General features: G+C 44.3%; 1 protein-coding gene across 1 annotated transcript; it reads right to left on the reverse strand.

Annotated features, from left to right (window-relative positions):
* Positions 1–2,650: 2,650 nt before the first annotated feature.
* LOC144142562 (uncharacterized) lies at positions 2,651–27,052 on the reverse strand. The gene is made up of 3 exons (XM_077674153.1): positions 26,851–27,052; positions 19,525–20,422; positions 2,651–9,267 (listed from the first exon to the last, which is right to left on the reverse strand). The coding sequence occupies exons 2-3, from the start codon at positions 20,410–20,412 to the stop codon at positions 9,184–9,186; spliced, it is 972 nt and encodes a 323-aa protein (XP_077530279.1). The 5' UTR covers positions 20,413–20,422; positions 26,851–27,052; the 3' UTR covers positions 2,651–9,183.

Genomic DNA, 27,052 nt, shown 5'->3' on the forward strand with positions numbered 1-27,052 from the left:
AAGGCGTTCTCTTAGACTCAATTTTTTTGTTCAAAAAGACTAAAAAATGTTGGTAGAAGCCCTGATTTTCCGCAAACTACATCGTCCAACAAAAAGTAGACACCTCGATTTGAATGACAATGCATTGACAAATGCACCACAGTTTATTTCGGCCCCTGTAGCAGGCATTTGATTTGTCCGTAGGTCCTTTTTAAGCAGCTGCTAGTCTTGGCATATCTTATACCCGAATGTCTACACGTACACCAAGCCGCATGCGATAGCCAAACGGGAGTTCAAACGCTTGTCCTTCTAACAGCGGCCCCACTCCACAAGGAGTAATAGCGCAACTCCACAAAGACCACTAGCTCAACTCCCCAAGGAGTACTAGCACGGTAAAACACCTTTTAAAGCAAACCCGGGATAGGCTAGGCTCTGACCAAAACTGTGTGCTTTGGTGAACAAACGCGGTTGCGCGAAAAAGACAGCACATGCAGGAGGGGCGGGACAAGCGCAATCGAAAGACATGTAAAAAGTTAGGGTTCCGCGCAGGTGCAGCGACACAAAGGCACGGAAAATTCTAGCGGCCCATCATATAAGGAAGAAGGGAGAAGATCGTGTAAGTGACACATGGGTGTTCCTTCACAAACACGAGCTCCTGTATCTTGACCCGTGTCTGTACAAATGGGATTGAGCTGCTTTCACAGATTGCTATGGTTTGTATTAAGTGCGCATTAGCGACATGACAATAACTGTGCCTATGTGTGTGTGGTCTGTCCAATAAAAGTTAGTTGTGAGTTTACGCGTGTCCCGTCCTTCTTGTATGTGTTGTCTTTTTCGTGCGAAATCCCGTGTTTGTTCCCCAAAGATGCTCCAGTTCGCCCAACAACCAGTTCTTCTAAAACTGCGTGCGTCCGAAGGAGGTGGGGGTGGGGGGGGGGGGGGGGGGGTAAAACGTCGCGTCGACGAAATTGAATCTTGCGGCTAAGCCAACTGCCTGGTGAATGATCTGTAGCTCCCGATCTAATGCAGGTATTTAAAAAAACTGATGCTGAAATTGGCCGCTAGGAATACTCTATTATTGCGCCGAGGTTAATTTGCCTGCCACAAGTAAGTTCAAGTGAAGTTTTAAACATTGCAGAATAGCCGGCAGCTGTCAATACGTGGCCGTGTACGGAGGGAGTAAGACTCCAAAAAACGGTCGTAACTCTTGTTTCAGCAAAACTATCCTGAAACAAACTATGTAAAACATTAGCCCCTAAGACGACTCTAACATTACGGTGAGTGTCATTTACTTCTTGTAATTATATACTTAACCCTTTCGGTCCCGGTGATTCCAAATGAAATCACATTGCTGTAGTCACTCTAGTGTATAGCGAACAAAACCAAAACTGCTGGTTTTGGGGGGAGAATTGTCCTTCAAGGGTGAGTTTTACGATATACATCCCCATTGTAGAGTTTTAACGGAGCCGGACGCTACAAAGAAGATAAAGCTCCAGTGAACACGAAATTATGATGTCAAGGCTAAAAAAACCAGTGGTCTTACTTATATTCCCAGGCTTGTAAATCTGTAAATATTTGCACTGTGGAGCTCATCTTTTGCTTGTAGGCTCATGGTGTAATACAATTTAGGAAAACAGCAAAAAAAAAACTTTTTTCTGCTCAAAATAACATTTTCAATTGCCAGATTTCTTCAATTATTGGCCTCATTAGAAATCAGTATTTACTTGCACTACCACCTCTATTTTTAGTTTATGGGCTTAGGGGAGCTGTAGAATTTAGCAGAACACAGAGAAACCATTTTTGTGCTTGATAAAAAAAAGTCGGGACTGAAAGGGTTCAGAGTGAAGCTGTCAACATTTTGAAATTTTAGTGTGCTCTCAATACATTAGTTCCTACGGGCGGGAAACGTACAGCCCCATGTTTGTCCACTTGAATAAAACTCTAGTCTTTCCACGTTTCATTGAGCTAAGAAGTACACTGAATCATGCATTTAAAACAATGTGTTTGATTTATCCGCTAGGACTGCGCCCAGCTCCGCTGGCGACCCTTCTTCACAGAGTGAGGGGCGCCAATTTGTTCTTTATTTTTTTATGGGGATGCATGATTGTTTCACTTCGGAAACAAAGGGGAACACGAACCCTTGGTTCACGTACGTGGTGTGACATTAACGTTCCTGCGTGTTTCTCTGCCGCATCCCTTTCGCTGGAACATCTCCTCAAAGCGTGTGACGTATACCGTCCCTGAAACTGAGGTAGCTGCTACAGTCCCTCTGGCTCACCACCTAGCCTTGATGAGTGGTCATGGCCTAATTTGATGCATTAGAAACCATTCCTTGCGCAGTGACAATAACAGATCTTTCAACGTAAAAATCTAGCGATTAAAAATCTGTCAGTATTTTCCCGCGCACGACAATATTTCTGGGCCGCCAAGATATTACGCACAATCTTAACGTTCAAGTTGCAACGAAATCACTTTTGGGCAGTAACAAATACTGCACTCTCGACAGCTTTCTGACATAAAACATTTTTGTCTCAACCTGAGGGAGTTCAAAGCTTGTGCTTTATATTCCTTCTGGCCTGATATCTTTCAGCATGGCCTAGAAACATTTGAAAAAGACTGTACTCTAATTCGTTTTGTAGGCAAATGAGGTCGTATAGGACAAGCGGGACGTATGTGTGTGTGACGTTTTTTATTGAAAATAATTCTTCGATTTATTTACAGATGGTTCAGCAGGTAGCACATCTATGAGCACCCTCCTGTCGCAAATTCAAGGAGTGGCACAGAAAAGTGCGGGGCTTGATTGGTACACCACGAGAATTCGCATGCAGGCACATTATCTCAGGATAAACCGGACGATACTCTCTCTATCTACGTGCTAAGACATGTAGGCACATTTCTATGCGAGAAAATATTTCGTGACCCATGGCCGCTGAGAACGCAGAGCTTCACCTATATCAATACCGTTCCGAAGTTTCGAATTTTTGAATTCGAATTCGAACTTTCTAATTCCAATCAAGTTTCGAATTCAAGTACTGTAGAATGCTTAATCTAGGCTACCTTCAAGTCTATGATAGTCAATACTACATCTTGATCTGTTTCACTTTTTTTTTCCTTTTTATTTGCATAAAAAACTTTTTTTACGCCGAAAAGCAAGGCTTTTCTCCTAATGATGCATTAACACTGCATGCCATGTTACTGGGCCTTTTTAGTTTAGCAGTGTTTTGTTCTCATCAGCCTAAGTAATTTCGGATAACTTCCCATGGGCCTCGTTAGGTCGCTAAGGAAGTGAAAAATATAAATTTAGGCAGACGTTTCTTGAATTCTAAAACGACCTTGTGTACTTCTGGCGCAATTTTGTTTCCACTACAAGTATCCGTGGGTTTGTACCTCCAAAGCCACTGTGCCCTCCCTGCAAGATAAAATCCCCCATATTAACCGGAGGCATATTCCCGCGGTTGCTCTGGTTCCACAGCCCTGGGTCACTTTAAAACAAAGCGGCATCTACAGGCAAAAAAGCAGGCTGAACAGCGGCCGTCAACGTCAAAGCGACGTCAACAGAGCAAAGACAGGGGAGAGACATGTATTTACACAGCTTCTTTTTGAATCAAGAAGAGGTAAAGACCGTGGTTCACTGAACACACCTTGGTGGAATTTACAATCTCCTGTGTCCGTTCACGCGATAAACGTCGAGAAAGATAAGACAGTTCGCAGAGACATGTAGAAGAATGACAAGATAAGCACACTTATATCACACCGTCCTCGGATGAGTTGTTGACGAGAGAGAGAAAAAGCCACTCACACACTGGTGAGCCAAAAAACTGGACAGAACGAGTGACTACTTGTGCTAAACACATGGATAGAGTACTGGCTACCATTGCCGTTATCAAAAGAAGCTGCTGTTTACAGCGCAAAACTCATTCAGTTCATACACATTATAAGCCTTGAAAGGCTCGTCTTTTTGTCCGTAGCCGATTAAAAGCTTGCTGTCAGACCATTTGTCTGCACTTTAGGTCGTGGGCCTACGGCCTTCTTTTTCGATTGCTGGCAGTGGCATAGCCGTGAAGACAGCCTGCCACGAAATGTTACGCTGAAGAAGCAAACATGGTAGTTGTTTTAGGTCGACTTTCTTTTTTATAACGAAGTAAATATTGTGCTGTGGTGACGTGAGTCACCAGTACCTGCAAAATCAGAACTCCTATCTTCTCGAGTGAACAACAGTGTTGAAAAGAACTCAAACAAAGGCTAGTTATTTGATACTAGCCGTAACGGTTGAATTGTCAACGACGTAAGGCAAACTTTCACTCTGGAAGTGGTGATCATTTCTCGGGATTATTTCCCGTCTCCTTGTCACAGAAATGCCTGAGGATGCTATCAGAAGCATTCAGTTCCTTTTTGACAAACAGCCATATTCATATTACATTATAAAAACGTCACTTTTATTATATACGACAGAACTCCGCGAAAGGTTTTGAAAAGATGTCATGCTGAAGGTTATACTTTTTGTTTATTTTCATGCTTTTGCCGCTTAAATACTTGCCGAATACTTGGCGAAAATAAAAACGACAACACGGGAAAGAACCTTAGCGTGAACGTGCCAGTCGAGACGAAACGCTTTCCATAATTACACGCGGTAGAACAAAGTGCCCACAGGCAAGTTTGTTTATTGTGGTGATTATCTTGCTTCGCATTATTTTATTAAACGCGGGCAAAAAGAACATGCTACGTTAAAGACCGCAATTAGTGCGCTGATTTACATCTGGTTGCCGCCGCAAATTTAAGCAGCATCCGCCTTAAACACATGCATTGTTGTCCCCCAACTAGCATTGAGTATAACTGCTACCCTGCTTGCTTCTTTCAGTCAGCCTGTGGTATTGGGCTGCTAGCCGAATTTCTCACACCCTAACTTTGCACAGGTCTCAAAATGGATAAAGAAGTGGTGCCAGCTAGCACTCGCACACGTTTACAAAAACACGTTGAGCCTATCGACATGGAAACAACACGTACTTTGGTGCCACTCACAGAGACCATAAAAATCAAAAACTTTCCTGAACTTCCGTACGTGTATAACACTACCCGTGTCCATGTCTAACCATACAGTCCAAGAGGCGCGCACGCATACACAAGAAGTAAATGCTTACAATCAATTCCACGCGTTGTGCTTGCTTTGTTGACACAAAGCTCAAATCCGCAGTGCTTCCGTTCAATGTATTTCAACACACATAATAGTTATTACACATGACACATCTGCAATCAACGACTGCGCAAACAGCACATGAGGGCACATTGAATTTTAGCTGTTCTTTGTCTAGATTCCGTCAGGAATAGGAAAGATCGCCAAGTTCATTTTCAACATTCCTTTCAAGCAGTATATTGGCACATGTTTGTCTTCTGGAGACATCTTCATTGCTTTCCACTAATTTCTTTCGCTCGCTGTTTCTATAGCACCCAGCGACAACTACAGGCGGGCATGTCGTTCCGATCGCAAAGCAGCACCGAATATGCCAGCATAAAGGATTTAGCAACACATACAATAGCAGCCCTTCAGCGTTCACAACTTTGTTAATGTTAAAACGCAATTGCTATACATCAAGACAACAGTGCATTCTTTCTGTTTTTTGCACTTCTGCATGTCGACTTTTACGAGGTCTAACCCTTGACTTCTCCATCATAAACAGGCCCCTTGACCGCTGCTACCTGCAAGTCATTTTCTATAACTCCAATGTGAGGGCGTTTCAAAGTACTGACCAAGTTATTAATATCGCTTGGAACAGACAAGTGAGTCAGAGTGAGTACACAGAGCTACGACACACAACATGCCTATTTATAGTATCACTTGCGATTGACACATTCTGCTTATGATAAGCAATAGTAGACCTTCTCTGATAAGGCTTCTTCGCTACTTAACATTACTCACTATGTCGAGAATGCAGAGTACTACACTCAAAACCACAAAATATTTCACGAAAAATACAACAGACCCATTTTGTGCTATATAGTTAGCAGGTATGATATGGAACTTCATTTATAGTACATTATATCGCTAAGCTGAACGCAACGCTCAAACGTATCACGACCACCACGAGAAATATTGAGTTATACTTCCGAGTTGTTTTATTGGTGGTTCTTCATTACTCGTAACTAGTGGTAGAGGACTGTACTGACAATGGACTGCACCTGTTCCTATGCGCCGACGCCAACCAAAGCTTGGAACTTAGAGGGCTGGACCCATAACTGCTGCTTTTTTAAAACGTGTTTTTATCTTCATGTCAGTCCTTAGTGTCATTTAACATCATTTCCGTCTGAAAACACACAAAAGCTGGTGAAGACGAATTAGGATACCTGTTTTCATTTTAATTATCGGCGCGAATACGTTTCAGGGCCGACGTAAGCGTTATCTTTTTGCAGGAAGACTTTACCATGCTTCGATTGGCGTACTTCTGTCGCGAGCGTAAATGCACTAAAGTAGTATATACAGGGTGTTACACAAGGGCAAATGACATATCTATCGGAGCGAAAATTCAGTACTGGTGCCACAAACATACACACAATTATTGATTTCCTTCACAGCATGTAACGTCACAACCATTTTTTTTACTAATGTTTTTTTTTTCAATATTTCGTATGCCGAAGTTATCCAACTGGCTTACGAAAGCTCCAAGCTTAAGATACACGCGCTGCCTAAATACGTTTTTGAAGCGAACCAGCCGTGGTTACAAAACAAGAGATTAACCGCCTACTAGCAAGCCGCAGCGTACGCCACATTTGGCCTATCGTATAGATATCTCATCTTCTGAGTGCATGGGGCACTTTGATAAAGGAAGATACGGGGTGGTTGCTCATATAGGAGCATCAATTAGGAACTTCCGTATAAATAGGGATTCCGCTCACTGGTAGCGGCGTCAACAAAGAATAAACTGTTTTGTCTTGAAGGCTACAGTATTTGAGCTCCCCTTTAGTTTATATTTTCCTCTTCTACAAAAATATATATTTAGAGATGGGCGTCGGGGAAAGTGAGAGCTAATATGATCCTTGCAGGACGGGGCATTTCTAAAAAAATTGGTGCAAAGTGCGTCGCCATCTATTTTCCGCGCAGCTAGAGACTTTGATAACCGCGGTTCAATACCACGATAGTTAGGCGACAACTTTTAGACTATGTATGCGGTTAACCTTGGCTACGCGTTAGGCCTACAGAGTTTTACAAACATGCTATTGATAACAATAAATTCGAAAATTAACGTAATATGTAATAAGTTTTCCTCACTGGCCAGTACGGCCTCTACGCTCACGGACTCATTTTCAGTTCTAGAGAAACCAACACGCTAGGGATTGTGGGTCGTAGCTTCGCATTCTACTGGGTACGGACAACAAGTGCACCAAACATGACTGTATTGAGATTACTCCTAGCCGCTGAAGCGATCAAGCGGGTCAGTTAACCGATAGTTAGGGAAATTTGTAGGGAAATGTATTGAAGATTTGGCACAACCAATGCTTTCTAGTAACAAGCGTTTAGAGAAGGCTGATTCATCTGCAGCTCATCACATTTGCAAAAGTCACGGGAAGCTAAGGTGGAAATATAGCGCTTTCAAAGTGAGCAGACCAGAAGGAATGATGCATTGATTCCCGTATAACAGAATTCCCGATATTGATGACACTTCAGGACATTCGCACAGACGGTGTCTCGTGCTTGTTTTTGTTAAAACTTGTTTAGCGGCAATAATCCTGAATGTTTTATTGTGTTCCAGAAATAAAAACATAGCAAAGTAACTCCGGATCCTAAACCTTCGCAAAACGAATGTTTTTAAGCTATAATTGCATATATTAGCATGCCCCAAAGTGTAGAGGGCGTTGCAATTATGCAAGAAAACTTTCAGTAATGTAATATCTAGTTCTATTCAGCATTATACAACTTTCAGCTTTTGATCGTTGTCTTCCTATCTTCTGATCTGCGCAAATACCTCATGAAGAGGTAAGCATTATAATTGTTTAGGAAACGAAGTGTTAGGAAGAAGTAGAAAATATATTTTAGTTTTTATATCTTCTTGTAGATGACGTTGGTTGAGCGTATTTAGTATAAACGTCTGTAGTTATATGTCAATGGGAACAACTTTTAGCGCAAATTTAGTAGCACTCGTGTTTCCTCGGGCATAACCAAGGCATGTAGACGAAACAGGATATATCGTACAATATACAAAATTTACGTCACAATAATGCTGAGTAACAACTTTTTTTTTTCTGTACTGAGCAAGTTTTGCCTCAGCTTGCAGGTTTCAGAAAGCAGTTTTGCGTATATAATGGCAGAAACTTCAAAAAAACGTAAAAGCCTCTATGCCTTCAATTTTGCTATACAGATATAGGCGCGTATTCGTACGCGCCGTAGGGACTGTGCACTCGTATCGCTGAAAGCATGATTTTCGTATGCACAACGAAGTTAAAAGAAACATAATACTGGTTTCGAAGCGCCATGCAGAGTTTTGGAGATTTAAATGCACAGAAGATTATTTACTCGGCAAATTATCTTCAGCACTTATTTTGTGGCCGTTACGGTCCACGTAAATAACATACATCCACCAAACATATCTTGCGTACCTGCACCTTAATCACTTCACAATCATATTATCAAACACCCATATTGCCACACCGAGGAATTAGTTCTCCGTATAAATAGGGAGATGACACTTCACCGTTTTTTGGTCACCGTTTTTTTTTTTTGGAAGAAAGTCAGGCTGTTCCATTTCAAATTGCTTGCTTGCGTACTCCATATTTTATGAATATCAACACTCGTCATCGCCTTCCAAACAAAGCTTCTACAGAACTTCGACACTTGAATAGTACGCAAGTAAAGTTTGTCCTTAAGATTCCTGGTTCATAAACAGATTACGTAGCACAAGCTGTAAGGGTAACTCACACGTCGTTTAGAAAACACGAGCTCTGTTACAATACCAGCATTCTGGCCGTCATAGGTGGTTGAATTCACTGGGGCTGGGATCGACATAGAGCCACAGCAGGGGTCACCAGTCCTTCAACCTAGGTGATGGTGCACCGACTATCATCGGGTCATTCGGCGGGGAGGATTCACGAGGTTGTTTGCAGGCCGCTCTCTCCCCGTTCGACTTCACCGCGTCGTCAGACCAAGGAAAGGTTTTCCAAGAACTCCGCCAGGTTTCGCCCTCGGATGCTTCAGTGTTGGTGTCGATGGCGATCCAGCTACTGCCCTTTCAGTTGGTCCAACTCCTCAGTGAGGCTGTCGTCGGCGAATCGACCGAACCTGGACCTTGTGACCTTCCCGTGCTAGATGAGAAAAAGAGAGAAAAAGGGAAGAAGGCTGCATTAGCACTTCGAATGGTCTTTTTATGAGCGAGTTATTGGGTCTTTGTTTGTTTGTTTGTTTGTTTGTTTGTTTGTTTGTTTGTTCGTTTGTTTGTTTGTTTGTTTGTTTGTTTGTTTGTTTGTTTGTTTGTTTGTTTGTTTCAGCCTGGTTGAAAGGGTTCCTTTATGCGGAGTTAAACGCGAAAAGGAAAGGATGGTTACTGTCTTTCTCGTATCATGCCCCTCGATGGCCGTTCGAAACCAAGCAAACCAAGTTCTATTGTCGCTTAGCATTATCCAGGTGGCAAAAAAATCTTTTTTGGTGGGTTTGGCGAAAACTATTTTCAATATGCGTTATCACGTCGTACTTATTTAAGAAAAATTCTCGACAAAATCAACGCGAGCGCACAAACCAACGTCCCGTAAGTATGAGGAAGTGTGAAAAGCCAAAATTACTATACGAAATATCCTTGCGTCATACCTTTTTTTAATTCTTGTTCCGGGTCAACAAAAATGAATATTTTATTTCAAAGCAAACAACCATGTGTTTACATCAAAATATTACAGTAATTGAGGGCCACTAAGACCTATTCGTAGTTAGCCGTATGAAGTCGGGACGATTGCACAAATGTAATACAAACCACGGCTTAGGTCTTTAGCAAAAAACAGAGCGATCAAAGGAATTCAATTTTTTATATAATTTAAATTCAACCATGGCTTAAAGGAGCCATGAAGAGAAAACACAAGTTCGGTTAATTCGAAAGATTGCCTCATAAGAACCATACTGACACCACTTCTAACGCAAACTTCGCTCAAAGAAACTACATAGGACAAATAGAATGACCATGCGACCAACCAGCTCATTTCCCGCAACAGAACCTATGATGTCATACTAGAATGCTCTGCGACTGGCGGAGGCCGGCAAAAGCAAACGCAAGTTAGGCAAGGCTTACCAGTTTGAATAGTGAGCTATATACCCGGGAAACATACTGCACATTACTTTTATGACACTAAGAATGGTGGAGTAAATAGTTAAAGTTCCCAACGAACACTCAAACATGTACGCCAATGCGTAAGAAACTACCGCTGGCCGAGCTGGACATCTCGCCGTCGCGCAGACGAATTTTCGGGTTCGAGGCTCTTCGGGGCCAACGAACCGTTCTAGCACACACAGCCGCGACCTTGCTTGGTATCTTAATTCCTTGACAGGAAGTTGGCGTCATATCGCCAACCAGAAAAGTTAAAAATGGAAACGAGGGGAGTAAGGAACAGCAAGTAGCGACGAGATAGTGCCACTGGTGCCATTCGTCGCAGAAGTTTCGGAATGGTGGTCGTGTTGGCTTGTTGCTGTCGTTACGAGCTTGTTTTCAGTTTACAACAACTGAAAACTTCAGTTTGTTCGAGTACTTTACAATAAAATTTCGGTGCTGTATCCTTAAATGTCCATGTAGTACGGGCAAATCGTCGAGGGAGTGCGACATCCCCGCCGCTGAAGACATATCCTTTCATGCGCTGCCCAACGACGAACCTCGGCGAAGCAAGTGGCTACGTTTTGCGAAATTTGCAAACGGAGGAGAAAGGTAGCCAAAGGAAGTACGAGTGTGCTCGCTTCATTTCCGAGGAAGTGATTACGGCAGAGACCCTTACGTCAGCTCACTCCTGGGACATGCCGCCGCTCGTCGCCGACTTCGTCAAATCGCCGTCAAAGCGCTCTGAGCTTGAAAAAAAAAATACCGCACACACCGCGCATTGACGCTCGTATCTTTCTTGTCGGAGCAGAGAGCTCGCGCGAACGGCTTTCCATACACGACACCGACCAACTGGCATAAGCGATACTTCTACTGAAATTGAACTATTATTAACCGTAAAATGTTGTTAAATGCAAGCCCGAGCTTCTTGGCGATAGCTTTGTAGTCCGAAGCAGGCGATTCCATGACTAGGACTGGGGATGTGCTAGGTTTAACTAGAATTTTAAAAAAGACCGCTGTCTCGGTTTCGGCACGAGTTCCGGTTCCTGCTTTATCCCCTCGTGTGGGTGCTATATGGAGTCGACATACTAAGTATCTGTTTCATGTACCAGCTCATATGACGCCATTGTTCACGTCACGAAATGAACAATTTAGCGGGAGATTTAAAAATTTGGCTTAAATTGCCTTATTTCTCAGTGAATAAAGCATCGTTTGCTTCCGGGAAAGCGCTGGGGGTACTATTAAACACCTAATATTTCGTATAAAATAAACTTCTGTTTTGTATTCATGGCTCCTTTAGGTTGGAGTCGATTGTTTTCTTAATCATGGCTATCCGTTCCTTCATGTGCTTCATATTCACTTATTTCAAATGGACGCTACAATCCCTCGCCTTTGCCATGCACTCGCTTTATCGTGGTTCTAATTTCGCGCTTTCAAGTCTCTTGATATTTTTATTCACAACAGCACCTCACAAAAAGCTGCTGCACCGCTTCTAACAGAAAATTAAATATTGATCGCGGGCTTTATTTCAAACACGTAACCCTTGGAAAGAAATAACACCAGGTTACAAAGTCTCCTGTCAGACCGGAGTGTTCCTGTCCTAGCAATAACATTAGTGTTTTTCTTGGCACCTTTTATTTAGAGCACGCATGTGTTGTCACGACGACAAGGACGCGCCCAGGCAAAAATATCGAAAAACGAGAAGCCCCATTTCGAGCCAAGCCAAGCAAAGCACAGAGCCGCTCAAACACAGGGACCACTTTGCGGCCAGCACACGCAAAAGGGGTGGAAGTGGCTCAGTCACGGCAGATCCTCATTTTGCAAATGAGGGGATAGACAGGTGGGGTCGCACGCGTGCGGGAAATTGATGTCCACGAGCAAAAGTGACGAGGCGGCGATCCCTCGTTAGGCCTAGCGCCACCCATGGGCCTTGTGCATTAAAAATGATATCGCTCTTCGAAGAGAATTTGGTCGATACTTGTAAGTAAGTCTATACATTGTATGAAAATCCCAACATAAAGAGATGTCACTAAAGAAGCACTGGAGAGGAATAGTATGTTGCGTGAGTGACACCTCGCGGCAAAAATAGTAAGTGGCGCATCGTTCGGCCTAATGTTGGGGATTCCGCCAAAAAAATGCAACTTGATGTGCCTCCCATTCCGGCACTTAAACACATCTCTTTCATCAAAGAATAAGGAGCAATGAAAAACGAATTTAGCTCCACAAAACGTCATGAGTGATGTATACCATGGTGTTAACTTTGTCAGCACTCAAGTTGTACAGTTGAGCCTAATTCGAGATCCCACTACAATCGCACCATCACGCTTCTTTGCGATGGCTTTGGTCGGTGGCTGCCAGCCGAACAATTCCCTGCAACGTCACAAGGGTTGGGCGAGAAAATGGCTGGGCAGACACTCCTGCTCCGTTTCTTTCATTGAGGGAAAGAAACGGAGCAGGAGTGTCTGCCCAGCCATTTTCTCGCCCAACCCTTGTGACGTCGCAGGGAATTGTTCGGCTGGCAGCCACCGACCAAAGCCATCGCAAAGAAGGGTGATGGTGCGATTGTAGTGGGATCTCGAATTAGGCTTAACTGTGTGCCAGCCGAACAATTTCCTGCGACGTCACAAGGGTTGGGCGAGAAAATGGCTGGGCAGACACTCCTGCTCCGTTTCTTTCCCTCAATATATATATATATATATATATATATATATATATATATATATATATATATATATATATATATATATATATATATATATATATATATATATATATATATATATATATATATATATATATATATATATATATATATATATATATATATATATATATATATATATATATATTGCTTCGAATTAGAAGTAACCATGTCATTGGTGTCAAGACAAGACAGTCTTTTTAATGAACCGAACGTTTATTTTGTCTTCATAGAACCTTTCAGCGGCTTTATTTAGCCTGCGTCATCGCTATCAACATTTCCGCCTTCTACCATATTGGGCGGCAAGCAAAAATAACCCATCTTTTCCGATTCCACTTAGGCTCTCAGCAACTTCCTGATATAACCTCGCGCGGATCCATCAAGCGAGCTATCTTTAGGCCGCTGTCCACCAGACCCGGCTACGCCGAGTGTAGAGGGAGCCCAGCCAATATCGAGCGGCATAATCAGGCGACAGGGAGAGTACAGCGTGGTCGTTTCTGGCGTGCTTTTTTGAGGCACGTTAACAATGGATGCATAGCTCCAAGCGACCACGGGCAGACATCGTGACACTTAAGGCCACGCTGCCTTCCGGAAGGCAGCGTCGAACTCATACTCCCTCACCCCCTTTCTCCCCTTCCGTCCTTTTACCATGTCCTCTAACTCTGACAAAGGCCTAGCAATTCATCGCAAACACCCACGGTTAAGCCTTGTTTCATCGTCGTCTGCAACGCTTTCTAGCGAAAACAGTTCAGCGCTTCTAGAAGGCAGCCCGGGAGCGCCTCACAGGAGGACGCCGCCGTTGATGGACTGAGGGAACAATAGATAACCGTAACCGCTAGGATAAGAATAGCAGCGCGGGAAATTCGGAAAAAATAGAGACGAAAAGATAGAGTGGGACGGCGGCCGGAGCCTATTAGTTGCTATTCATGTCTTAACCAGACCACCTCGAGCCGCTGCAAGAAGCGGCATGAACAAAACAAGCAAGAAATCTGCAGTGGCAGCGATACGCCACCAATCGTTTCTTTTCTTCTGTCCCGCTCTTACCCTCTGGCTCCGAGAGTAGTGCGCAATGTCTGGCTCTAAAAATAGCACCCACGCGTCGATACCGCCGAGCGGGGACGAAGGAGGCGGGAAAGAAAGAGCACGGGCCATTTCGGTTCAGCTCTGGCGACGAGCAAGGACCAGAAGTGGCATCGAAAGAAAAAAAAGGCCAGTGCAAATCACCCCTCGTCGTTACATCAGCCTTCGCTCCATCCGGAGATTTGGAAAAATCCATACTAAAAAAGTACCATCCCGTTCTACGCATCCCGAACCCAGCTAAGCCTTCCTGTTGGTTCCTTTCTCTCCCTTTATACTCCTTTTTATTCGACCTTTCCTTTTCCCAAGTCTCCTTTGCGAAACTGCTATCTTCATTGAACGTCCCTGAGCGTACGACCTTCTAAGCAGGGAAGGAACCGCGCGTAGCCACTTTTGGGAAAACGGGGAAGGGCGAGGGAGAGAAGGGAAAACCATGAATGAAAGCGGGCGCTGACTGGGCGCCGGGGGCGTGACGTGTGCGCTGACGCACGAGCCCTCGCCCATTGACGTCACGAGTGCCGGCTGCCTCCTCGGAAACTCCGTTCTTTTGCGCCCACTGGTCCCACCCGACGCCCCCGCTTTCGTTCCTACGTCGGAACCTTGGGCTTTTTTGCGATCGTATCTGCGACACAGCCGTCCACATTCTTTTAATACTCGTTTTCGAACCCGCGAGTGGTAAATCTCCGCCCACGCGTAGAAAATTCCGGAAAAACGTCGTGCGTACTACGCGCACATGGGCCCCCGTAGTTTTAACGTGCCCGTATATTATGCTCAGAGGGGAAGTTCCGTGTTCTGCAATGAAGGACAGTTTCTGTAGTAATCTGTTACGATGTTTTTTTTTTGTACTTCTGAAGGATTTTATATTTTCTTCGTCCTGGGAGCTCCAATTTTATACGTGGGCTGTGCTAGCGGCCCTACAGTTGGCGCAGTCGACAGGAAGATGTAACTGCGCATGCGCAACACAGCCCAGAGCATTCTCTTATTTTATTAAAGATTAACGGATGAAAAGGTTTATAGAACAGCTGTAAGTGATTAAGTCCGCCTTCGAATTGCGGGTCCTTGCATCTGTAGTTAGGACACAAATCAGAAAGTCGTGAAGCCCGCTTCTAGCATGGGTGGGTTTGTTGAATAAATGCAAAAAAAAAGCTATCCGGAAAGTGCAGAATAAGAGCAGCCCCTTTTTGGTGCTTTTCCGGGACCTTCAAGGGAAGACGATGAGATGTTGAGAAAATGTTGGCCCTGCGTCGCTCGACACGAATGCTGTAAAATTTTTATGACGTTGCACGTTTCTCGGCGGAAGGTGTTTTTTTACTGCCACTTATATTCCCACAAGCTTCTGCGTCATTTGGCAACTCCTCAAGCCAAAAGACATTTTTATTACGTTTTTCGCTGTGCTGTGCTGAGTGTGTCGAAATTGGTCTCCTAAAATACCCACGCGTTCACTTTGTGTCCTTTCTCAGTCGTAATATTTTTTTCCAGCTTCTATTGCGCCACCTTCCTGTTTGAAAGTCATGTCACGTACTTCACTGCCCCTAATAGTACCCCTAAGTTGGATGAGAGTTTGGAAATAGAAGGGACGCCCTTGCTTGCGACATGCACGCTTTCTTCTTTACTGACCGTGAATATCCCTAAACGTGACCTGAATTCTGATCAAAGCCTTACGACAGACTTAAAATACCAATCGGTCCTAGTTTCCCGGGGCGACTAGAATATTGCCAGATGCAGTTTTATTAGGTGTCCTTTTTACAGGCTGATGTTTTCTTCGCCACCATGCACAATTTCCTTCCAGATTTCTTTTGCCTTATTTTTTGTTCACGTTTTCACGGTTAACAGGGCGTAAAACATTAACAAACAATGCAACACAGGATGTTTTTACTATCAGTACAATTTTTCAATACAGGGCATCACCTAGTGTGGTTGTTAGTCAACGCGGCTTAGAATCACCGTGACAAAAAATATTTTGCGGTGGAATTAATTTTTTCACCACAGTGTTGATATCCAGAACATGCTAGATAAAAACGCGTCTATTGTATTTCATTTTTCACTAAAGCTATGGCAATGAGGTCAGCTCAAGGCTTCCTTGTTGATCCCTTCCATCTTTTTGTCGCCATTCATGGCGTTGTGAAAAGAATTACAAAGTAAAAATACATGTTTGGTTCAATGGAAAGATTTTCCAGTTAGAATAACGTCGACAACAGTTTAGCACAACGTTCAAACAATTATGATAGAAGATAATCAGACGAAAGAGTGGTAAGTACCCAACCACTTTTCTGCAATGTGCCGGTGACGCCCCAAGGATTAGGTTGGGTTATTCGCGTCCCCTGAAAAATATATTCCGCCAGCAAACGTGATCGCTCCATTGCAGTTGTACGTTTGACCCCATCAGATCGCACCGCTACAATTTTGGCATTTAAATGACACCCGGATCACTATTTTTGGTACCTCCCAAATACATCGCCGAGTTAAGTTTAGAGCAAGACATTTGAAAGTTTGTCAATACTGGCGACATTTCGTAGAAATAGGATCCTATTCTGGGCCCGATTAGAATTGAGCGAGTAATCCAAGGCTACTTCTTTCAGAGAAAGCCATGGTGGTTGTCTTCCTCGTGGTCTCTTCAGGTGGTTATTGAAAAAGCGTAGGCAAAAAACATGTAGTACGCATCTAAAAACGCTAGTCCTAAGCTAGAAAGCTAAAGTTAGCATGATAAGCCCAGTCATTCTATGTGACAGCAATGGCATATTTCCTTCACTCTAGCAATAGATCTCTGGCATTATGATACGCATTACTAGCTTGTCGTTTTTGTTCCTCAGTTTTATCTGCGAAGTGATCGACAAGCTAACATCTCGCGAGTTACTCTATGCATTTTCTTGAGAACTCCCAGCCGATGTTGCTTTATCAGAAATTGAGCATTTCTACCAATTTCTCTCGCTCCTAGACCGAAAACTTCTTTTGTAACTAGCTGTGTTCCACATAAATCTGCTCTTCGCGTAGGCTACAGTTATTTCACCCTTTAGTCCTAGGTTAAACATTAACGTAGAGCGCGGCCAGTCTGTTCATTTTCCTTGTTAAAAGCTGTTAACCTGGAACTGAGGAAGCATTCAAAATATAGAAGTAAGTTCGCAAGGCTCGTTTTTTGTGTTCGTGAAACAATATCGAGGCTTAGCTAGTGCTTGTTTACAGCATCTGATCACCTTATTTCAGAACTATCGTTGCGTATCTCGATTTTTTTGTATCATAGCAGTCCTTATTACTGCGGAGTGCCAGAATATATTACCGTCAATTTAGCCGTGCGTCCATTCGTCGATGCGCTTGTCCAACTTCTCCTACCCCGCCACTTCCCACGCTCAACAAGATCAGAGCCGACGTGCCTGCTCTCTCTATACTGATGACTCCTCGCCTAATCTGGCTTAAGACACGATCTATAGCCACAACGGATCCGTCTATTAGCCTAAAGTGGAGCACAGTTTTTCTACTGGTTTAGCGATACATAGAGCCTTCGTAACTCGTGCTTTTCCTTTCCCTTTCTTCCAACTCCCATTTTCCGTTACACATAGGTAAATTCCCAATCGCAATCTTCACTTCATACGAGAAATGCGGGGTGAATGTTCTTCTCCCTATTTTTCCACTTTTACAACTCCGCCTTCCTGCTTTGTCCCCCTTTCATTTTCTGGTAAACCTTCACCTCAATATCACTCTAACTGTGGCAGAGTACCCTTTACAGGCAAGATCGTTCCGCTCACATGATCCCAGGCAACTGATTTTGCCTGTAGAGGGTACTTCACCGCAACGTGAGTCTTACTGAGGGGAAACTTACTTGAGAGCCAACAAACTATAGAAGCCGGCTACAATTTTTACCAAATGTAAGAAATGTAAAGCTGTACACATGCCCAAACGTTGTTCGAGACATACGGACAGCTTCACCCACCCGTAGATTTGTTAAGCGACTGTATCATAGTACGCTACATTGGTGAGTTTAACATTAGTATAAAACTGAGCAACCATTTGCCTGTCTCTTACATCGTACGCATAAAATGTCGAAGCCTTCTCCGAACAAATATCGATGAAAATTTCAACAATCTTCGTATTTAAATACTGAAGGACCTTCCGTTTTTGTAGCTGTTCTTATTCAGGTCTGCAGATAATTTATATGGCAAATATCAGCGCCTGCTGAGACTGTCGCTTTCTAAAAATCGCATAAATAAGCTTATCTCGCTTTTCTTCTCTTACACCATAAAAATGCTTGCATAATACCGCGGATTAGATGGAACAGCAAAACTTTATAAGAGACTGGAGGGAATATTTGTGAGAGAACAAATGCAGGCTGGGAGCTGATGTAATTACACAGTCTAGACATTGGATTATGCCGCAGTAACGAGGAGTTGCATCATTGTCCCTTACATTACGTTGCGGTGACAAAGACCCGACTTTTTTGTTGCTCCCGCTAAATCCCCCCCTCTGTCTAACGATAACGATGGTTGAAATGGCCAGCTTTCTCAGCAGAGATTCGTTCGCCCTTATTAGGGTTGCAGGGGTTCACAAAGTTCTGGTGGCGGGACCGTCGCCACCAGCGAGACCAAGACAGCTTCGCTTTAAATGGAAACTGATTCGACCGTACGCAATAGGATAGACTTCGGCTTCATAGAGCGAGGGACACAGGTTCGATTCTGACCAAGGGAAGCGTTTTTTTCTCTTTACGTGCTTGATCTCCTTTCCTTTATCGACATAGTTTGTGAAAACCATTGTGTAAGTTGTATTTCTTGCAGTGCATTTTTGTGACGGTGCAGTCACCATCAATGAGGCATATAAACGTTCGCTTTAAAAATAGCGCTAATAAACTTACGTTTTGTGCCAAAGCCACCCAGTTGTGTCTTTAATCACTTGATAACCTGGTTTGTCCGCATCGAATAGTCCTACAAATGTTGACCCGGTCGTGAGACCTCACGTCGTAATCTCGCAATACAACCACCGTCATTTTTATTCGAAAATGGCGCAGATAAATTTTATAGATTTCATGTACCCGCTCAACTACCAAAGTACAGAACCTTGAAAATATGGACTAATCCAGAAAGTCCTCCCGACATCGCCACGTGTACAGACAACAAACAATTTAGAGATAAGCTTCAAAAGGCGTTCACATAATGTATTAACGATGAAATTGTACTGTTGTGACTTGATGGTCCTATTGATGCTTCAACTGCTTGTTTGTATTTTAAAATTCTGTTCGCTTGACTTCACTGTTACGTTTGTACATTTTTTGTGTAATTTTTAATTAAGGTATTCTTTGTTTTGTATTTTCCGGATTTTATGTTCTCATTCTTGTTTTAGGCCTGTTTTGTTCAATGATACTTCTGGAAACTCTGTTATCTCCACCCCCCTTATGTAATGCCTCCGGGCCATTTAGGGTATAATAAATGAAATGAAATTAAATTCCGGAAAATTTCACGCGTGAAAACCCATTTCAAAATGAGCAAACACAAATAGACCGAGACTCACCCCGGTGCCTGCGTTGGTCTGCTTCGCTGCTCCTGGCCAGAATGGGGGTCGTCTGCTCTCCGCCGTGCCCACCGGTCGGAACATGGCGTACTCCTTCTGTCCACCTTCCTGCCGAACCGGAACTGCCTTATCAGCTTGCCTAGACGAAGACGCCGACGACGATGAGGCAGTGGGCTGCGGAAGTGACGTCACCGCTGAGACTTGCGCACGCGCATCCGAGGCCGTCTTCTCGCCAGCCGCTACCGTGGCCGCCATGTTAGGCTTAGCGGTCGTGCTGGTTGGCTGAACTCCGGCTGGCACGTACTTCTTGGCTGACGTGGTCCGCCTGTCAGTGTCTTTCTCAGAGGCCGAAGCTCCACTCGACTTTTTCGTCAAGTAGTTAGCGAGGAGGTCCTTGAACACGGCCGCTTCTTGAAGCTCCTCCTGTTCCTGTTGTTGCTGCTGCTGCAGGAGCGACGGCTGCGCCCCCTGGGCGCCGTACCAGTCGTAGCCGAAGTTTGGCGCCGCCGGGAACTCAACGCCTGCTGGAACGCCTGCGTCGTATTCGTCGGCGTAGTCGTCGTACTGGGGGCCGGCGACCACGGGCAAGACGGGGGCGACAGCTCCTATGCCTCCTGCTCCGTACGCCTCGGCTCCAGTCCAAGGCGCAGGAAGGAACTGGCCCCAATCGGGGGAGGCCGCGGCCTGCGCGCTGCCGCCGCCAAAAGTGGCGTCCCTGAGCACGGCGTAGTAGTTGGCGTCCGAATGAGCGCCACTCCCTGGGTACGAGACAGCGTTTCGCTGCAGCCGCCCGTAGACGGGACTAGACGGGTACGATGCAACCCGTCCGCTTAGGACGCAGAGCACGATGCCGACGAGGGCCAAGATGGCGTCGGCGGTTGACATCATGGCGGCGGACCTGTAAGGAAACGCGTGAAACCACGCACCATCGGATTAGTTCACATGTTTAAGCAACTATGGTCGAACATTTACGTTTTCATTACTTTCGCTAATCACTAAAGATATGTTAGTGACTGATGGTTTAGCCTATTTACATCTTAGAAGTTTGAATAACCTCACCAACTCCGTTTTTTTTTATTTTATTATTTGGTATGCAACGCCTTTTCCATACCGTCATGGTTTCTGAACCGGTTATTACCACACTCCGCGCGAAATTGATTTTTCGATTTATCTATATTGAACAATACTATCACTTCCATTATAGCTGGATTTTCATCAGATATCGGCTCCTAATAACCCTTCTAACATCTCGAACCGAGCAGTTCAAAACCAAACAATTCACTGCATAGTTTCGTAATTGTGGTTGCTCTGATTAAACCGATTTCACTTAACATTATTTCAGCACTTCACACTTGTAGCACTGGTCGCTTAAGTTTCGTTAAAGTTTCTTCCCCATTTCGTATCAGGTTTACCCTTACATTTCGAATGGGAAACCTTATGTTCACAAATTTTCTCCTTTGCGTTCATTGGAGGAACAGCAGGAGATGGAATACGAGGAGATAGCACGCCCCTAATGAACACATACTTCTGTTCATGTGGAGTGAAGTCCCCTCTCATGTGCGCGCCGTAGGCGGGTGATAATGTCAATTGCCGCTGACCTTTTCTTGGCTACTTACGTGGGCGCTAAGGTCAAGTGTGCCTCAACTACGACGTCGGCGTGATATCGAGGTAGGTGGAGTTAGCGTACCTGCCATGCGTGTTCCTACGCTTGCGCTCTACCATGCTTGTTATACCGTAATTCGATTTCACCGCGGATGATCGGCATAAAATTACGCAGAAATAGACAAAAACGATCTTTTACTGCCTATACTTTGCCTCATCACTGCAACTGTGTTAGAACGCTCGCAGCGAAGCATTAAGGCTTTGGTTTACCCGCGTTTCCGAGGTAGACTAGGCATGTTTACCATCGTTAACATTTTCATTTTTGTAAGGCATGTTAAAATTAACAAGAGGCACGTTCATAGAAAATAAAACGCTTCCATTTTCTTGCCTTTTCCCGAAAGTTATGCTGAAAACGAGACGACATTTTGGAAATTGTGTGCACTTATTCCAGCCGATATGCCACAATCAGTGCGCTCTGTCTACTCGAACTCTGGATTGTAAATAAGACAAGTAATTTTCCTTACGTGATAAGTTATAAAGCTCTTATAATTTAACGGTTAGAGCAAGATAACCTGGCTCCGTTTCTTCGATAATTATTTCCTAATGAACAAATACTTGAATAATACTCGCGAGGATTTTTTTGAAGATATTTATGTACTGTTTAACTCATTGGCAACAAAAAACCAGAAAATGAGCGTTACCAAGTGTTCTCATTCTACGCATTTCTAATTCTCAAAGGCCAGAGCCCCCCCCCCCCCTTTTTTTTCTAAGCAACAGAAGCTTCAAACAAACAATGCGAACAAACGCGCAAATTTAAACGTATCAGTTTTACGACTAAATATTTCAAAAATGGGCCGTCAAATGGCCGTAAGATATACTGGTATGATGACATTTTCTCCAATAATGCTCCCATTGCGTACAACACCTTTCTCGATGTTATAATAAATTTAAAAGGTTTCGATATTTCGCCTTATCGAGCCACCTAAAGATTAGTTAGTGCCTGCAGCGATTCGAAGCTTTCTAGCAAAAACAGGGAAGCGTAACTTTTCAAAGAAAAATATTGCCATAGCTTTTAAATCCCAAAAAAAAGGCACGTTATGGCCTGTTCTACGTACAGCAAACGTAACCGGCCCAAGCATTTGTAACCGCAACTCTAGCTAAAACATTGAACACGGTAAAAGCGCAGTCAGTTTGCAACGATATCTACAGAGATTACTCTGCGGCTGCTTAGTGCCCATTTTGTCTGTTTGTCCAGTGAAAAAAGAGGGAAAACTTCAACATGGTTTCACCCATAACCGTAACTCCTAGTTCAATGGACCTTCGTAATTTCAAAACTCCCGCCTTTCGTCGTAATGCACTTCAGCGTCATTCGCCGCTTCGCGTGGCGTAATGACATGAAGAGGGCTAATGTGCAACAGAAGCTGCTACGGGAAATGGGAGCCATTACGGACAACTTTCAGTGTTTTATAGTGCGCTGCATAGCTCTCGATGCGATTAAGAGTTTATCTGTTCTTTTTTTGGTTATAACGCAGCCGTTTTGTGTTTCCAGCGGTACGTAGAAGGGCAACAGTTGCTTAATGTTCTCCTTTGAAAGGTTTCGCTCGACGATTATCGCCAGTGCATGGGTAAACAGCGAAGGATTAGATTATGTCCTCGTCCTTCATTCCCAGATGTCCTCCATTAGCATTTCCTAACTGCTACAATCTACTTTATGAGCCATTCACCAACATTAAATGTAATCGGTAGTAAACTGCGATGTACAGCTAACCGTAATGATTTTTGCAACTCCAGAGTGTATGCTATCCCGTTTTGCTATTTATTTGTCGTATTTCGGTCTCGTTTTTAAAGTGCATTTTGCTGACGCACAATTTATAGGTGAGGACCAGACTCTCCTTCCGTAAAAACACCCAAATTTTAAACACTTATTCATGTTTAAAAGCGCAGCTGTTATAGGGCTCGCAATGTCCGTTGATGCTCGTCACGCCAGGCGAAGGTACCCCGCTAAACCGACAGATGGCGCCACAGCCTCGACAGCCGTCCAATGCGCGATCTCGACTCGTGCGCCGGGGCAAGCAGCCCACGTCCACCCTCCTATATATGCACCGATGAACTACCAGACCTCCGATGGTCAGCTTCGAGTACGTGCACCCTTTGTCAAAACTTTGTGGGCCAATCCTAAGCCTTCTCGACCCCAAAGAATTCATGAATCGGCCTTACCTTTGAATGTGACAAAAATATTTTAAGGCAGTAAGAAAAAAAGGTGTTTTCTGTAGCTTCCCTGCATAAAAAGCTTCAGCCTCGCTCGGGGCGTAAGCTTTTACATTGAATTTTTTGCAGCCTGTGGTTTTCCGCCTTGGGCCACGAAATTTTGACAAAGACTGTACCTACCACGGCGAGTGGCGTTGTGAGCGACCCCCGTTTCTGCGGGAGGTGGCCGTTGGGGGCCAAAGTCAGCACCGCTGTTTAAGCCGATTTCACAGGCGTGGAACTAGTTTTATTTTTATTTTTTCCTTTATAAGTTGAATATGCCTATTGGCTGCAACAATTTTATTCAAAGTTGTATTAAGACCGGAGCCAATTTAGTTCTGTTGCTCTTACCAATACATTCATCGCACGTGCTGCAATCAATTGGTATTTTATTTATGCATAGGCGCATGGAAACGTATTGCGCGCATAACATTTGTGTGTTGGGAAAAGTGCAGGCTGTAAATTTTGCGCGTATGGGGTGTAGCATTGCAATCACAATCAACGCATCTTCAAAAAATCATGCACCCTTTTGTCCAACGATGATGATAGCTGAACGCGAATCTTTCTCGGGAGGTATTTCTTGGTTGTCGTCTGGGTTTGGACACTCCACTCGCAGACGCTTTGGACTTTGACTCGTTGAGCCTTCACTTTGACTCACACGTATTTTCGGCTTTTGACCGCACGGGCTTTGACTTTAAAGGGACCCTGCAACACCTTCGATAAGCGCTTTCACTCTTTCCTTCACGTCTGAAACCAGTGCGAAAGCTATAGTTATCGCCAGCACGGAGCGGCACTGCGTGATTTTCTCGTCGCACCAGATAGATGCCTTCCATTTCTGATCTGTTTTTGTAGCTGTTTTTTTTTAAGTTGCTATCGAAAAGCGTTCATTGCTGCAACTGAAGGAAAACCGGCCAACAGCCACTACATGGCCTTAGTGACGTAATTCTAGCCGTCGAAGAACGTCAATACCGGGAAAGAGAGAAACATCTTTTGAGCGATTTCCAAGTTATCTGATTGGCATGGAGCAGTAGTTTTTGTCTGAGGTGCTTTGCGACCCCTAATCTAAGTACTGGGTGTGTTGGGTGACTACGTTCTGCAAGCATTTAGGATTTCAAAAAAAAAGTTGAAAAAAGTGCTGCAGGGTCCCTTTAATCCTTCCCCATTTCATTTCGCAAGAAGACAGCTTCGTGTTCAACACCCCGCTCCAAATCCAAACTGCTTCAATCGTGTCGGAATGCCGCAATCGTATAAGCGTCGGCTTCACAAAGCGAGATACCTACGTTCGATTGCGACCAACGGAAGCGTTTTTTGTCGTCCCTCTCTCCCACAACCATCATCATCGTCAAAGAAAGTTTGCTTTCTTGCAACGCGTTTTTACGCCTCATACGCAACCAGTAGGACATAGAAAGCTTCGCTTTAATAAAGGAACCTCGTCTGGGATTAAAAAAAACGGCTGCCACACTTGCCAGCAGTTTGCTGTATGAAGTGACTGTGTAGCTATTTTTATTTGGTGTTTTGTTTCTTTAATTCTTGTGTGTTTGATGCAATCAACGTTACCATCATTTTGGAAGTACCGTGATACCACGGTAAACGTAGCCCGCGTAAGCGGAGTTGCCGCTTCAGCAGAGAAACAACTTCAAGGGTTTCTCTTTTTTAATGGCAACTTACCAGAAAAAGCCCTCTTCTTAAACTAAATTGCGGTTAAGTGGGCACACTTAAACCGCGTTACAGTATACGAGTGAAACCCTGTTTGACACTGACGCAAAACAAGAACATAATTGCTTTGTTCGATGGGCAAGCTAAACAAATACCCTAGCACGGATTGCCGGGAAAGGTCGAGGGGGTTGGCAGAAAGAGGAAGAATGTAGCAGACGCCACTTGTCGGCGAACGCATAAAACGAAGGGTAATGGAGCGTTGTGCGTCCTTTGCGGGCACGCTGGAAAGAACAAAACGGAACACAATGCTTCGGCGGCAAGAAAACAGGCCGGCCCGCCGCAGAGTTCAAGTCCTCGAACTGATTGGTCGAGAGTGCGAAGCGTTGTCATGGCAACGGGCACACCCGGGCTACTGGGATTCCTGGGCCCGTCGGCCGCTCCGAACGGGATATTTAATCCCGCCCACCTTACAAAAGCAGCCCGGCGACAAACTCTTGACAAAAAACGCAAGCACTACAGCTCCTTCAGCGAATCCTCGAGCGTTACGCAAGTTATTTTCCATCTACACCGCCAGATTGGTATTAAATTGAAAACGTGTTGTCTTACGCTTTTAGAGCAGACGATTTCTTTTCGAGCAGACGATTACGCCGGGACAGGTGAGGGCCAAACAGCGCCAAAAGGTCACCGCGTGCGGTTTAAGCGGCGCGCACATCACACAGCCGCTGTTTCGTAAAAACCGTTTCGGCCGCCGAATCAGAAGAGGAAATTAGAAACGACGGTTATGTCCGCCGCGTTATGTGCGACCTCTTGCTCGCGGATTCTTCTCAGTTCCACTTAGTGTCAAGGTTATGTAAGCCTTAGATGGTTTGTTTTGTTACGAAAGCAAAACGATGTTTATACTTCGTCCGAGGTATGGACGTAACTGTAAGGCAAGACAGTAATGTATAGGCGTAAAAAGCGATGACGTAACCGAATTGGTTCGCTTTTCAGATGTCTTCAGTTTTATTTACTTGTTACTGCTTACGTATAGTTCAGCCAATGTCTCGAAATCGAGAAAACAGGTGCGATTTCCGGCCTGATCGCATGGCACAGAGGTAATAATAATTCCTCTCGTTGATTTTTTTTTTAAGATCTGCAAACATCTCTAGTGAAACGTACGCAACCACAATGCAAAATTTCTTTCTCTGTGTTCGTCAACCATTCGGCGACAAAAACAACTAACAAGGCTTTGCTACCTGAATTGACCAGTGACTAGTGCCAATTAGGTATACCGTCACAAGCCCAGTTTCCATTAAAACTATGATATGTGTAATTTGAAACGAAGTCAACCACAACAAACCCTCCCCAAAACAAATCCAGAGCGAGAATTAAAACATTTTCGGGCAAAGACAAGTTTCTGTTAAATAATGAACTTGTTCGTTAACTCCGCATTGTTTCCGCAGCAACAAGTCGACCACTTCCTACTTGTCTGGTTGCATCCGAAAATGGGAGTTCAGTAAACTCTACACAGGTACAGCTGAGTGCGCAGCGAAGCCCCTTGCTATATTAGGCACGCTTCCGAAGCGACCGCTCCCGGGAGGATACCTGTTGCGCCAGCGCCAACACCTACTGAAGCCCGGCACAGATACCATCCGGCTTACTACCACCTTGTTTTAAAAAACAGCCGTACAAAGCCTCTTTAAGTCGTAATAAGGTACAAATACAATCGCCGTCAGTCAAGAAACTTTAATAAAGCGAACGAATCAATTTTTATAGTCACTCATCGTAGATCTAAACCCTGCTGAGCAACAAAATTCAAGTTGGAGTGCCCGCGCTACTCACCGGTTCGCTTCAAGGCGTGGCAGCAGTCTTTTCCAGGTAGAAACGAGGTCCAGTCGCCACTCACAAACAGTTCAAACGGCACCGCTTGTAAAGACGATCAACCGACCAGCGAAGGAGAACGGCGTCCTCGTCGAAGCGACGATCTTCTCTCGCTGAGAGCAACGGAGCGAGTGGGAGTCGGCCACTTAAATACCGCGGTGCA

Source organism: Haemaphysalis longicornis, unplaced genomic scaffold (genome assembly GCF_048455015.1).
Source record: "Haemaphysalis longicornis isolate Haplotype H1 unplaced genomic scaffold, Haemaphysalis longicornis Haplotype H1 scaffold_6, whole genome shotgun sequence".
Taxonomy (NCBI): domain Eukaryota; kingdom Metazoa; phylum Arthropoda; class Arachnida; order Ixodida; family Ixodidae; genus Haemaphysalis; species Haemaphysalis longicornis.

What these genes read in the sequence shown, in the direction of transcription:
- LOC144142562 (XM_077674153.1), bottom strand. Translation starts at nt 20,412, where the DNA reads ATGATGTCAACCGCCGACGCCATCTTGGCCCTCGTCGGCATCGTGCTC. An exon ending in AGACCAACGCAGGCACCGGG is followed by an intron (nt 9,268 to 19,524) that starts GTGAGTCTCGGT and finishes TTTCTCATCTAG; the next exon opens with CACGGGAAGGTCACAAGGTC.